The sequence below is a fragment of the Sceloporus undulatus genome, chromosome 4 (assembly GCF_019175285.1).
Source record: "Sceloporus undulatus isolate JIND9_A2432 ecotype Alabama chromosome 4, SceUnd_v1.1, whole genome shotgun sequence".
Lineage (NCBI taxonomy): Eukaryota > Metazoa > Chordata > Lepidosauria > Squamata > Phrynosomatidae > Sceloporus > Sceloporus undulatus.
In genome coordinates, this window is record NC_056525.1 from 77,743,761 (window position 1) to 77,758,707 (window position 14,947).

At 42.7% G+C, this 14,947-nt stretch overlaps 1 protein-coding gene across 1 annotated transcript; it reads left to right on the plus strand.

The window, feature by feature from the left end:
• Positions 1–625: 625 nt before the first annotated feature.
• On the plus strand, positions 626–1,649 carry FOXE3 (forkhead box E3). Its single transcript, XM_042464307.1, has 2 exons — positions 626–1,053; positions 1,181–1,649. The coding sequence occupies exons 1-2, from the start codon at positions 692–694 to the stop codon at positions 1,647–1,649; spliced, it is 831 nt and encodes a 276-aa protein (XP_042320241.1). The 5' UTR covers positions 626–691.
• Positions 1,650–14,947: the final 13,298 nt, after the last annotated feature.

Sequence of the window (14,947 nt, forward strand, 5' to 3'; positions counted from 1 at the left end):
AGGGGGAAGGCCATTCTGTTTGGACCCCGGTGCAAACCCACCCATCCGCCTCGCAGACGCCATCTGCTCCCCCTGGTCCTCCTTTCCCCGGACATCGCCTCCATTTTCCCCTTCTGTGCCGGAGGAGGAATGCCAGATTGTCCTCCCCTCGGAGGAGGGCTTCCTCTCCCGGGGTCCTCCCTCGGGGGTCCTCCACATGGCGGGGCCTGTCCTCCTTTCCCGGGGGGGGGCATTCTGGGAGGGGCCAGCCCTAAGTCCTATAAAGGCGGCTTCTTTCTGCTCCTCCTCTCCTTTCTCCTTCGGCCGAGATCCCCGACGGCAGCTGCTCTCTTGGCTCCGCTCTGGCTGCCGCGGGGCCCTGCTAGTCTCGGGGCGTATGAACCTGTCCGGCTTCGCCTTCTTCCCGGGGCTGTGCACCATGACGGCGGACTCCCTCCCTCCCTGCAGCCCGGCCTCCCCCCGGGGAGCCTCGCCGCCGTCGGGGCCCAAAGGGGAGGCCCTGCTGATCAAGGCCGAGCCCCGAGGGAGCCCCGCGGAGGAGAGGGGCGCCCAGACCAGCCTGGAGGAGGAAGGCCCGCCGCCGCCGCCCGCCCCGCCGCCCGCCAACTCTTGCCCCGGGGCCGGCGGGCGTCGGAGGAAGCGGCCGGTGCAGCGGGGGAAGCCTCCCTACTCCTACATCGCCCTGATCGCCATGGCCATCGCCAACGCCCCCGAGCGGCGCCTGACGCTGGGAGGCATCTACAAGTTCATCACCGAGCGCTTCCCCTTCTACCGGGAGAACCCCAAGAAGTGGCAGAACTCCATCCGCCACAACCTCACCCTCAACGACTGCTTCGTCAAGATCCCCCGGGAGCCCGGGCACCCGGGCAAGGGCAACTACTGGACCCTCGACCCGGCCGCCGAGGACATGTTCGACAACGGCTCCTTCCTCCGCCGGAGGAAGCGCTTCAAGCGCACCGACCTCACCACTTACCCGGGCTACGGACACCCTGCCAGCGCCTTCAGCCCCAACCCCGGGGGGCCCCGGGCGGCGCCCTGCCACGGAGCAGGAGGGTACCCGGCGGCGGCGGCGGGAGGCGGCAACGGGGGGACGCCCCTCTACTCCCCCGGGGGCCCCTACAGCCCCCAGCTGCCCTCCCTGGCCCACTACCCCCCGATGCCGCCCCCCCCGCATGTTCAGCATCGACAGCCTCATCAGCTCCCAGCAGCAGCAGCAGCAGCAGCAGCAGCAAGCCGAGGCTCTCGGGCAGCCAGCCTCTCTGGGCCTGGGCGGGGGCGAGCTGGGCGGCCCAGAGCCCTGCTTCCAAGGCCAGCCCCTCAGCCCCGGCTTGTTGGGCCGGCAGCCCCCCGGGATGAGCTACCCCTACTCGGCCTCCCCTCCGGGGCCCCTGGGGATGCCCCAGCAAGGCCCCCCCTACTCGCCCCCCAGCGCCCAGCTCTACGCCGCCCCCAACCGCATGGCTCTCCCCGCCGCCAGGCCCTCGACGGCGGCGGCCGCCCCCTCCTGCGCCGAACACGCCGAGCAGCTCCTGGGGCTGGCCGCCTCCCAGCTCAACGGCCTCGGGCAGTTCGCCGCAGCCGCCTCCGGCAACAACGCCTACCTCAGGCCGCCCCCCAGCTTCCCCTCCGGCCTCGAAAGGTACTTGTGAAGGCAAGGGGCCCCGAGGAGGAGGAGATGGAAGCCCCGCTGCCACGGGGATGGACGGAAGGCTGTCTGCATCATCGTCATCACCATCATCATGCATGGCAGGAGGATGGATTGGATGGCCCTTGTGCTCTCTTCCACTTTGATGATTCTATGACTCGATGATGATGACGATCATCACCATCATCATCACCGTCATGCTTGGTTGGACTGGATGGCCCTTGTGGTCTCTTCCGACTTTACGATTCTGTGATTCTATGATCATCACCATCATCTCCATCATGAATGGCAGGAAGTTGGACTGAATGGCCTTTGTAGTCTTTTCCAACTTGATGATTCTATGATCATGATCAAGATCATGATCATCATGATCATCATCATTCCATCATGCATGGCAGGAGGTCAGACTGGAGGACCCTTCTGGCCTCTTCCAACTTGATGATTTATGATTCTATGATCATCATCCTCATCATCTCTATCAGGTGGAAGGGAGAAGCCAATGTCCTTGGATGGAGGTCCTGGGAGAATGTACTGGACTTGTGTAACTCTTCCCCTCCCCAATCGTAGGAACCAGAATGTGTCGTTTTAGGCTCCCTATCTTTCTCTAGGTCAATAAGGCTCTGCTCCATTCACTGGGAAGCCAGAGAGGAGAAGTCCCTTCCAGAAATATGTTGCTGTTGCTGCTGTTTTCTTGTGCCTTCAAGTCCTTTCCGATGTATGGCTGCCCTAATCTACCGTGGGTGTGTTTTTCTTGGCTAAATTGGTTCAGAGGAGGTGTGCTGTGGCCTTCCTCTGAGGCTGAGAGAGTGTGACTTGCCCAAAGTCACCCAGTGGGTTTGCTTGGCTGAGTGGGGAGTCAAACCCTGGTCTCCAGAGTCCAAGTCCAACACTTAAACCACTACACTATGCTGTTGTGGTTTTATAATATACACAGCCCTCTATGGTTGGATGCAGGCTGTCTGAAAGACCATATAAGAGCCTGTCCTTGTTTTGAAGAGGTCCCTCTCTCCATGCCCCCAGAAGTATATCTGGAGAGGGGGCCTTCTCTGTGGCTTCTATGGCTGAGCTGTAAAATCAAATCCTGGTCAACCAAATCCTAGTCCAATGCTCAAACCACTCCTGGGCTCTGGGTTTCTCAAGAAATTTCCACCATATTTATTTCTTTTTTCTTTTTTTCCTCCAAGAAATAAACACGATGGAAATTCCACTGGAACACCTTTGGCCAGGCTGCCAGAGAACATGCCACAACTTATAAAAGTTTGGCCATGGGTCCTGGAAGAGGTTTGTAATAAGGCCTGGTTAAACAGAGGGAGAGATAGAGAGTGCCATGCTTCAAAACTGGTGTTGATTTGGCCTGAAGAGTTCTTTCCTTTTATTTCTTCTATCAACTTTTAAAAAAAGAATTGGCTTGTTAACGGTTTCCAGGATGCAGAATAGATAAAACTGGTTTTGTAAGGGCAGCCAAATCAGGAGTATGGCAGTTTGTGCACAGACACCAAGGAGGGGACATACAACACTTGTTTCAAACTTGCACATGCAAATGTATAGGGAGAGAAGCAAATGTAGAATGATGCACTGTAATGTAAATAGTGGTATAGTACATTTTACCACAGGGATAATCTCTGGTCCAAAACACACTGCAGAAATAATCCAGTTCAAGACCACTTTAACTGTCCTGGCTCAGTGTTGGGGGATCCTGGGAACTATAGTTTATTGTGGAACCAGAGGTCTCTGCCAGAGAAGGCTAACTGTCTCACAAAACTACATTTCCCAGAATTCCCTAGCATTGAGCCAGGGAGTTAAAGTGGGCTCGATCTGGATTTTTTCTGCAGCGTGTTTTGGTCTTCTGTCACTATTTGTTCAATCTGTCTCCAGTTTTTTACTGTTAGTGGGCAACTTCAGGGCCTGCCCTCTCTTCAGGATCTTCATCTTCATCTGGAATTGGACTGGGCATCTATTCAAACAAGGGACTGTCCTCTTACACCCCTTCTGACAGAGGATCCACTATAATGAAAGACAGCCTAAAATTAAAAAGCAGTTTAGTGATGGGAACCTTTGGATAAATCAAGGAAGGAGAGAAGGTAGGAAAGAGGGCAGTTTAGGATGCATTTCCCCCAAAGGCTGCATTCACACTGCACAATTGCAATGGTTTCATGCATTTTCTAATCCCATGGCTTCCTCATACAGAAACCTGAGGTCTGTAGTTTGATGAAGTGCTAGAGTACACTGGCAGAAAATTTTAAATACCTTGCAAAACTAAGAGCCATGGCTCTTAAAGTGGCATCAAAGTGTTTTTTTTTGTGGGTTTTTTGGGCTATGTGGCCAATTTCTAGAAGGTTTTCTTCCTGACGTTTCACCAGCATCTGTGGCTGGCATCTTCAGAGAATGCTTGCCTGGAAAAAGTGGGTCTATATATACTGTGTGAGCCTGGGAATGCAGGAGTGATTTGTATGTGTATTGTTCTGTGCTGATGGGAGGCTAATGCAAAAGAGGATTAATGTCTGTTAATGGCCATCAGCAGGAAGAAAAGTTTCTAGAACATGGCCACATAGCCCGAAAAACCCACAAAAAACCATGGATGCCGGCCATGAAAGCCTTCGACTTCACAATGGCATCAAAGTGTTGTAGCTGTGCAGTGTGAAAGATGTTTAATTTAAAACTGACTCTAACTCCTTTCCATGGTTTCTGTAGTAAAAGTGCAGTGTTGGAGAACTGCAGAATATCCATGTGTCTTGAAAGGCAGAACTTGAGAGCTGTTGTGCAAACAGAAAGCTGAACTAGGTAAGAATATTATCTGATCTAAAAAGGCTCCTCTTATGTTCAAATCCAGTACTTTATCTTCTTTATCCTAATATGCTGAAGATACCCAGAGGACTGGTAATAATCCCTTGGTGCACAACACTTTATTCCCCTTTTCTTTTACTTTATTTGGATTCTGAATCTGTGAGCTTCAGAAAGACCTTCCTAACTTTTTAAAGCTGGGAGGTTTACATGATTGCTTAGGCAACAACCCATCGTTTTTATTTGGCATACATCTCCCCATAGTTCAGCACTGCATAGGCAGTGTATGATGCATTGCAAATGTGCCATATTCATTTTGGGCATGTTTTATGCGTGAAAGTGATCTGCATTACACATGGTAATGTTTTAATAATGCATGAGTAATGCATCTATTGTGCAGTTTTGGTTACTGTATAATATAACAACACATTATCATGTTGCATATGAAATGTACAGTGTATATAGTGCATATTGCATATATAGTATTAGTATAGACTGTAGTGCATATTGCATAATGAACAATAGTGCCTTCTGAATAGTGCACCGTAGTACTTTGCATGTATAATGCATGTAAATATCCCAGGTTGGGGGATTCCTTGTTGGACTGACAATCTATGATCAAACAAACGCGTCAGTCCACAGTTTAGTTTAACCAAAGTAGTTTGATTAAGCCTACTTGGGCTCAGGCCTAAACATGTGCTTGAAAGTTGATTTCATTTAGATCAACAGGATTCAATTGATTTAAATCAAGCCGTACAAAGTCTTGACTGGGTTAAATCCAAGTGCTTCATCTGAATTGGACTATATTGGAATAGTCTGTGATGCTTACAAAATTAGTATCAATATTTTCAGTATTAATATTTAATACTTTTAAAGTCTAGTTGCTACTGAGTTTTTAATCCTGTCACCTGAGCTTTACCACCTCAGATATCAAGTGAATGACTGATGCCCTATAATAAAATAATGGTAATAAATGAATCACTACATGTACAAAGGTAGCAGATTAGTGGTAAAGCGTAGGTTAGAGTTTTTCTTTCCTGGCCCTTCATTTTCCTTTTATATGGGGCAGCATACAGCCATGTGTGTCTTCACTTGCTATCTTCAGTGGTATAGTCCAAACGCAGATTCTTCCACATCAGTGAGAACTAATTGTACTTATTAAATTAAGCAATACTTTTTTGCTAGTGTTAGGAATTTTTCTTAATTTTTTTTAACTTAGAAAAAACTGAAAGTTTCATTTTGCTAAAATGTATTGTTTTTACTTTTGGATGATGATTATACTGTATACATATGTGCTTATTATTAAGCAAAGGAAGAAAAATATTTGCAATATTATTGGCATGATCCAGAAACTTGAGTCTTAATTTTAATGGAAAAAGTTAAACATGTTCTTTGCTTTTTCTCACTGATATCAGTGTGACTTAAATGTACTGTACTTATAACGCATTAAAATACTTTTTAGTAGCTTCCACTTTCAAAAAGGGGGTGATTCTAGTAAAGGAGAATGTTTGCAAAGTAATTCGGTGTTTCATTTGTTGTTTCTGAATTGAGATCTATATAGTGCCTTCAGGGTTGAGTGTGAAGTGTGTGTTATTTGCATGCTCTTAAGTCAGTTACATCTGTGTTAGTTCATTTTCAGTTTTTATTCCCAGAACAACTGAGGAAAAATATTTGACTGTCATCACCCAAAGAAGTGAATGGATTGAGGAATGCAGGGATTATCCAACTGTTTAGATCTTGATTTTCACAGTACACTTCATGGTGGTTTTCATATTCTTGACTGACCACAATCCAGAAACTATTATTGAAGAACAGAGGTGTGAGATGTCTAACGTATTTTGTGATGTTGCTGTAAGCTGCTTTGAAGATGATTTACCATGGGCAGACAGCATACAAATAAACATCATAATGATGATAAAGACAATTTAGAAGATAGTTCTGTTGTTATCATGATGGCGATAAAGACAGTTTAGACGCAGCAACCATGTTTCTGAGTGATAATGCATGGTAAATCCAGCCATGGTTATTGTATATTTCAAACTGCAGTAGTGTATACAGAACAGCAATCTGTCCTGTTTATATCCACTCTTGAATTCTGGTTTTGACAATGTTACAAAAAAGGCTCTGAGGTTGATCACCTGTTTCCTTGGAAATGAATCTGGATTCAATGGGACTCCCTTTAAGTATGCAGTGACATGCTGAGGATAAGACTGGATTCAGCAGAATGTACTTCTGATATTAAATGCTCAGCATAGGATTGTGAAGTCTTATTCTACTTTTTTTCAGATGAGGAAAGAGATTATCAGTTTGTGTTTCACCTGGTTTTATTCCTTAACACACGCATCCATATTTGGGTGAAGTAATTTTGGCAAAGCTTTTTTTCTACATATCTGTTGGACTTAAGCGCACTTGAGTTCAGTGGGGCTTGATGGTGGGTAAATGGATATAGGATTGTTGCCTCAGTTGCTGGATACAAGGGTTTTCACCTTCATCAATTTCAGAATAACAGAATAGTCTGATTTTCTCTAGACTGTGGATTGGGCAACCTGACATCAGACATTTATGTGACTGGAACACAGGTATGTTTCTTTCCAATACTTGTAAAAATGTGAAGGGAATAGCCAAGCGTACTGCCTATTCAAAACCCCTTTCAAGATCTGAGTAGTTTATGCCTGCTAGAATTTTGCAAGTTCTTTGGCATCCTTTGTGTCATCCTTCACATCCTTTGTTACATTCTCCTAAATTTTATCCTCAATTTATCCACAGGTCTTATCATAATCCATAATTTTGGCCTCCAAATCTGCCCTCGATTTATACATGAAGTCAACTTATAATTGAGTATATATGGTAGTTGTTTTTAAAATGAGCATAGGTCCTTGTGTAATGGCTCCTCTTTAGTCATGTATCTCTCAGACTGCATCTGTACTGCAGAAATAATTCATTTTGACACCACTTTAATGGCCATGGCCCTGTGCTGTGGAACTCTGGGAAATGTAGTCTTGTGAGACATTTAGCCTTCTAGGTAAGAGAGCTCTGGTGCCACAACAAATTACAATTCCCAGAATTCCATAGCATTGAGTGATGGAAGTTAAAGTACTGTCAAACTGGATTATTTCTGTAGTGTGGATGCAGCTTCAGTATTTTAGCAACACTTGCTAAAGTCCTGATGGTTAGCCCCAAATAAAGTAAACCCATTGAATCATTTATTAAATGCTGTGTCAACACATAGTATATCTAGTAGTTGATTCAATGAGTCTGTTCCATTCAAGACTAACAATTGTATATTTAGGTAGTAGTTTACTCCTCAAGGCAATGGGAAAGTCTAAGAAGGAAACAGGCACCCAATTCTCTACTAAAATCATGTACTCTAGCAAAATGTACTCTTACTGTGTTCATTTAAGGATATGAGTTGGAGACAGGACAGTGTAGTATCTGTAGTTTATTTTGCTTTTTAACTGTAGGTAAGCAGGATTAATGTTCCACAAGAGGAAAATAGGCAGAAGGTTGTTGTATCTAGCAGCAAAGATGAACTCAAAAGTTTTTAGCTGGCCACTTTATTGGAGATAGAGATGATACTGACATAGTTCTGGGAAATTCTCTTCAGCCAAAGGTATTCTGTTGCCTGAGGTGACCGCCTCCCCTTGTGCACCTGCATATACAGAGGCTGACTGGATTCACAGTTGACTCTTATTCCAACACCAGCAAAGGGACAGCATCCTCCAACACCAGGCCACATGGCAGATATGGCTTAGTCTGGCAAGAACTAACCACCTTTCCCCACCTTCCAACATCTGCTGCCTGACATAGCAGCCTTTCTCTGACTAATGGTAGGACTGACCGACCCTGGATATTCTTCTCTTTGGAAAATGGAAATTGGGGTATTGAAGCTCTTCCCAGTTCTCCATAAACCAGAAAAAATATCTAGAAAGTTGACTCTGTCTGGAAAACTTCTCAGAAACCTGATGAAGGTATTTGCTGTCTTTAGTTTCTGCTGAAGTAGAACTGGAGCCAGAAAGGCTCAGATTGTCTGAAGAGCTGCATTATGGCTCTCATGTTTCTTTTGCTGACTTCTCCTTTGTGTACTTGAAGTTGTCTTTGATGGCTCTTAACTTTTCTGGGTTAGTCCTTTGTGGAATGTTGCAGCATTTCTTTCCTAACATATCTTGGAGGCCATTATGGTGCAGTTTTTCCTTGGTCAGATTCATGTTTTTATTAAACTACCAGTTACCTTCAGTGTTTCACATGGGATGAATTGGCTATGACAAATGTCTGTAAACACTGAAACCATTGTATTTGTACTTAATCAACAGAATTATTCTGGTTTAAGAGTAAAAAAATTTCTTTAGGTAATTTGGAGATTGTCAGCTTTGACATTCTCTCAGATAAACATCAGAGCCTGAAACAGGCCCTTGGATAATTCAGCAACAGCTTAATGCTTAGTCCCAAATAGAGGAAGCCCACCAATCAGTGGGAATCTAAGTCAACACCTGTGTATGTTCTGTTAATACAGTGGGTCTACTCTAGTTGGGACTAACAGTTGGATTCAGGTCATTCAGTAAACTGTGTGCCTCATACTTCATTCTGTTCACCATCTGAGAACATTCAGAAAAAGCTTCTAGTGTATCCACCTGAACTGCAGCTGATTCAAAGCCATAGAAATGAACAGAGAGATGTATTGTTGACTTTTTAGCTGGAAAAGGTCCAGGAAGAAAGCCATAGTGGGTAAAGCTGTCATTTTTGCCTACTCAGAAGATGAGCTGGATAGAAATACATGTTTTGGGTGGCTTTTAGGCTAATGTGGGGAGTGCCTTCTTGATTATCTTAATGTATCGCAACTAGCCCTTAAGCTTTCATTTCAAAAGCTTGTTTATAGCTAGGATGAATCAAGCAAATGAGTTGGATTAAAGTGTCATGCAAGGCATAAGCCTAGGAGGCCAGGGTGGATTTAGACTAAAGAGAGAGTTTGTGTGCACCTTGCTAGTAGCACAAGGCTCAGCTGCTTTGGGTAGACGAAGCATCAACAGAAGTAATTATTTGCAAAGGCAAAGTAAATTATAAATACTTAGCCCACCCTTGCTTAGCCACAGGTAGGCAAGGCAGCTTCTTTTGTATGCCAGTAGATGGGCAATAGTAAATTCTCTGAAAGCTTTCAGTTCCTGTCTGTGCACAATACATATCTATTATACGGTGAACGATACATATATATTAGGCATGGGCATGGGGTGAGGGAAGCCTAGAACAAAACATAAATGGTTTGTTATTCAGCTGTAATATCAGATGGATCCCCTCCACCATCCAAAGAAGCTCTTTGTCGTGGAGGAAAGTTGATCTTTAGAGTGAAATGCATAGCAGATATTCTTATTGAATGGAAGATCATTTCTCTGTCCATCCCAGCTTCTCAGTACAGATACTCTCTTTAGATTATGCTGGAAGTTTTGTCTCTCCTCCTTTTAGGAATAAGAACAGAAACCAACACAAAGTTTTTGGGCTTGGTGAGAGTTTTTATGTTTGTATAATGTAGCTCTTTTGCTCAGACATGTGCTATGAACAGCTACTTCTGTGCTATAATTTTGCCTATGCAAGGACAGTTTAAGGTTCCCCAAAAGGAAAACATTTGAGTTTACCAGAACTCTTCATCAGGCTTAGTATATTTAGGCCTGAAGAAGCATTCTGGGGCCTCTTCTAGAGTTTTGTGCCAATTTATATTGCACCATTTCAGGTTGCTTCTTGATGCGTCTTGTCATTTTCTCATCCAAATACTTCCCAGACTTAAAAAAACCCCAACACCCTTCATCAGAAGATTACACATTTTGGTTCATTTGTCTTGCTTGTGATCTTAGATGTGTATCCAGACCCGTTAACTTCTCCGAGGTGTGTTTCAGTCCTCACATAGTATCCTGTTTCTCCGCAGTGCTTCTTCCCTGTACCTTATTTTTAAAACATTATCTAGATTTATAGTTGGTCATCTATAATGGTGCTACTGTTGTTTTTCTTTCTTTGGAGTGGTATCACCACACATATACATGCATACACTTCTTCTATGCCTCAGGGAGTGAGTACATGAATGTGAAGGGCATGTGATCTTGCTGTAAGGAAACAAACCTAGGAATCACACTATTACTGTTTAACAACGTAGCACTATAAGTATGGATAATATTTTAAGAAACAAAAATCTGTAGTGCCAGCTGCTACATACACATGGGAGTCGACCTGAACAATCGACTGCAAAGGCTTTGAATGGTCTTCTGTTTTATGATGTGCTGTTGTGATGATTTGTATATTTTGTCTATATAATTTGTTTTGATGGTTTAATTGTATGTATTCTTTAACTGTATTTTAATAATAAAATTTTATATGTTTTCATCTCTCTTTTTGTAATTTGTTTTAACTGTATTTGTTATAATTTTGTTAAGACATCTAGTCTAATTGTGCTTTAATAATAACTTCTTATATGCATTTTCCTTTCTTTTTTTTTCACTGTTTTTAATTGTAATTCTTTTATCTTTTTAAGTTGATTTGGGTCCCAGTATTGCAAAAAAGGGCAGGATATAAATGAAATAATAATAACAATAAAAACAACTTCAATAATAATAGCAGCTATAATAACAACATCGTCTTAAGTGAAGAAAGATTCCAATGATCTTCCCTTTCCTTCTTCCCCAACTTTGCATCTTCAATTGTGATGATTCCTTCTTCTTCTCCATAGCACTGTGCCATCAAAATCTGTCCTGTTGCACAAATGGACAAGCATTAGCATATGATGGGAATCTTGCAGCCTTCCAGAAGTTATTAGATTGCATCTGCTAGCATCCTCCATTATTGATTGTACTGGCTAGAATTGATGGGAGTTGCAGTTCAGTAACATCTGGAGGACCACATGATTCCCACTCCTGTAACAGCACATGGTTGAATTTATGTCTTATTCTTCTAGTAGTTAAAATCTCTATAACATTAGATGAGAGCTGATGGCCTTAAGAATCTGTCGAAAGAATAGTAGCAGAATAGCATTAGCAAAGCTTAACAGAGTGCTACAGAGAGAATTTTGTTACTGTGTGCCTTCTGACTTAGGGAGACCCTATCATGGGGTGTTCTTAGCCATATTTGTTTAGAGGGTTTCCCCCCCCCCCACATTTCCTGTTCTAAATGTGAAAATTTGAAGAGCAGTGTGCTTTACTTGCTTAAAAAGTCATTGGGACAGCTTAGCTCAAGTGCAGCCCCTGCTGTTGCATACCAGAATAGTAATTTAGGATGCAGCTTTGCTTTAATTTTGCTTTTTGGAAGAGAAATCCTTGTGGCTTCATAACATTTTTGGCTAAAGGCTAATTCTGAAGGGTTCCCCCACAAAATAATTTAATTATACCCTGAATTTGCACATAATGATTTTATTCTTTATTTGTTGTTTTCATCTGTTACATGTATATCCTTTCTTCCTATGAGGTTAGGTCAGCATACCTAGCTTGTATCCTCCAACTGCCCTGTGAGACACATTAGGCTGAGAGAGAGTGACTGACCCAGGATAACTCAATGAGTTTTCCTGGATCTCCAATGGTGACTCGAACCTGAATTTCCTTAGTCTTATTCCAGAATTCCACAGTGGTTTTCACTGTTATGGTAGTAAGCCACAGTAAGTCTCAGACTTGCATCCTTTCCCCTTCCTTCTCTCCTCCACCACAGTTTTCACCTCCTTTTACATTGCAGTTTAGTATGATATTTAAATCCTAATTTTTCTCCTACATTTCTGTGCTACCATCACCACCATGGAATAAATTCCAAGAGTTCTAACCCATGTTTAGTTGGACTAATACAGTGGACCTTTGGTATCTGCTGGGTTTTGGTTTCAGGACCCTTTGTGGATACCAAAATCTGTGGATGCTCAAGTCTCATTACATATAGTAGTGTAGTAAAACGGTGTCCTTTATATAAAATGGCAAGATCAAGGTTTGCTTTTTTGGAATTGATGTTCGTTTGGTTTTTTTTAGCATTTTCAAGCCATAGATAGTTGGATTTGTTGATAAAGAATCTGTGGAGAAGGGGGACCTACTACATTTTTCCTTCTTGTTCCAACAATTATTTTGTGCATTTTATCATCCTTGATACTGTAATAACCTTTGCAGCTTGGTGGACTCTGCTAGATGGAAGAGGATGCTTAGAAGTGATTGAGTCAATTGCATAGTTCATCATCTCTGATTTCTAAGGTTCTGCCAGAGCATCCAGATCAGTGCCAGCCAGGTGAGCAGGAAACTACTCCAGTTAGTGTCCTTTGTGGGCAGACATCCCCTTATTAGATGTTGATGTTCTGCTTGGTTCTGCAGCTCTAACAACTTGCTAGAAGCAGCAAGACAATGGAGACACTGAAGTGGGTTCTTTTGGCCTTTCTAAATATACTGGCTGCTTACTTTTGAAAGACAACTAAATGTCATGAGTTGAGAAATTTTGTGTATAAGCAGGAAAATAACATGTTCACAAACAAATATAGGAATACGCTGAACATGGAGACTATAATGTAATTAGCTATCAGGTAGCATTCTATTACATTTGTAAAATAACTTTTATTTCCTTCTTTCCCCTCACAGACATCTCTCAAATATTAATTTTTTTCTTAAAAAAATATTTCCAGAGGTGCAAATATCATATTGTGATATCTCTTCTGAATAAATTGTAAAAAAAGCTCCCAGTTTTTCACAAAGTTGTCTATCAGCTTCTCTCTCATTAGCATGGTTAATTTATCCATCTCGTTGGAACATTTTCAGTATCCAGTCTTCTACTGAAGGTATTTCCCTAATCTTCTATTTTGAGGCCTTGTCACTGTTATCATATATTGTAATATTTTTCTTGCTATCTTTTCATTTGCCCCTCTATTAATACCAATAATAAAATATCAGGTTTAATCTTTTGTTAAGTTTGTATCTTAAAAAAGGAGCCAGACTTGCCCTTAGAAATAGCATGTGTGGCAGTGATACACAACTTAGCCTGTGGGTTATTGCTAGACTGCTAGCTTGCTCTTAAAGGAAAACCCTGTTCACTGGTGAAAGGATTATCCTCAGCAAGCTGGGCTGACTGCAGGACTTCTTGCCTGCCAATGGTTAAGGGCAGGGATCGGAAGCTAATTACTAAATTTTATTCTGTGAAAAGAGACTATTGATCCCCAACACATTCATTTTAATATTTGAATTTGTGTTTTAACTTTATTTTTGTTTAATCTGGAGAACTGCTTTCTGTCACATTTCAGAGAGAAGAAGGTAGGGTATAAGCTCAATAAACGGCTACTACAGGCAGTAATAGTCATTAAGGGAAGTCAAGTTGCCCTAAGATAGTCAAGAAGCTGTGAGTTTCTGGCCCAGACCAGTTGATGTCACCTTCCTGTGGTCCCCAGTACAGTGCTTGCAGGTGACACAACAGCTACAGATATCTCTTTCTTGGTGGCTGCCAAGGTCTGGTGTTTTTTTGTTTGTTTGTTTGATATTCCCTCGGCTCATTTTCAAATAAATTTCTGGACTGCAATCACCACTATTTTCATTTTCCCAGAATGCCTCTGGTGTCTGTGTGGGAGATTAGCTTACTTGATAATTAGCTTACTTGCTGTTCACCGCTATGATCTTTGGAATAGCGGTATATAAATAAAACAAATTATTATTATTATGTGGAAAGCAGTGCTCTCAGCCGCTCAAGAGAAAGGACAGAAAGTAAATTGGACCACTCCACTGCCTGGTTTCCTTTGAAGTGGTGTTTGAATAAACAGTGGAGAAAAAGAGGATAAGGATAGTTGCTTAGTAGGATGGGTGGTTCTTTGTGTGTGATGTGGCAGTGGCCCTTCTTTTATTTTGGTGCAATTAAGTTTAAAGGTAATGCAAGAGGGAAGATTTACAGGGTTGTCTCATCATGAAATAGTTGTTCACTTTGTAGCAGAAACCTATGAGTTCACTAAAGTGACCTTGGACTAATAAGCTCAGATACACTTCTGCATTATATTTACGTTCCTGGCAAGTTATTTGTTTTTTAATCTCTCAAGTCTCCCTTTCTGTAAAATCTTGTGACTGGCTGTGCCCATCACAGCAGCCATTTTATGAATGGTTGCTCTCTCCTAGCGGTCATAGTGTGATAGCTCCCACAACAGTTTCACAAAATTCCCAGTGGGCCTACAAGCCCAAAAAAGATTGGTGAGCTTTGTCCTGTACATTCATGTTTATGTCCGTCATGCTTGAGGAGAGAAATGTAAATATGGAAAGGCAAAGTTCTCCAGTTCTGATTTAATTGCCCACTATGAAGAGGTCTGTTCTGAAATGCTGCTTGAAATCAGTAGAAAAGAGTACATGTAGATTTCCTTTCCTTCTATTTAAAATGGGACTAGTTTTAGAAAGGGAGCAGGAATCATGCAACCCTCCACATGTTGCTGGTCTCCATCTCCCAGCAGCACAGCCAATGATGAAAAATGCTGGGATATGCAATTCAGCAATATCGAAGGGCCACACAATTCATACCCCAGGTTTAAAAGAATCTGGACACCCAAACACTGTTCCAAAT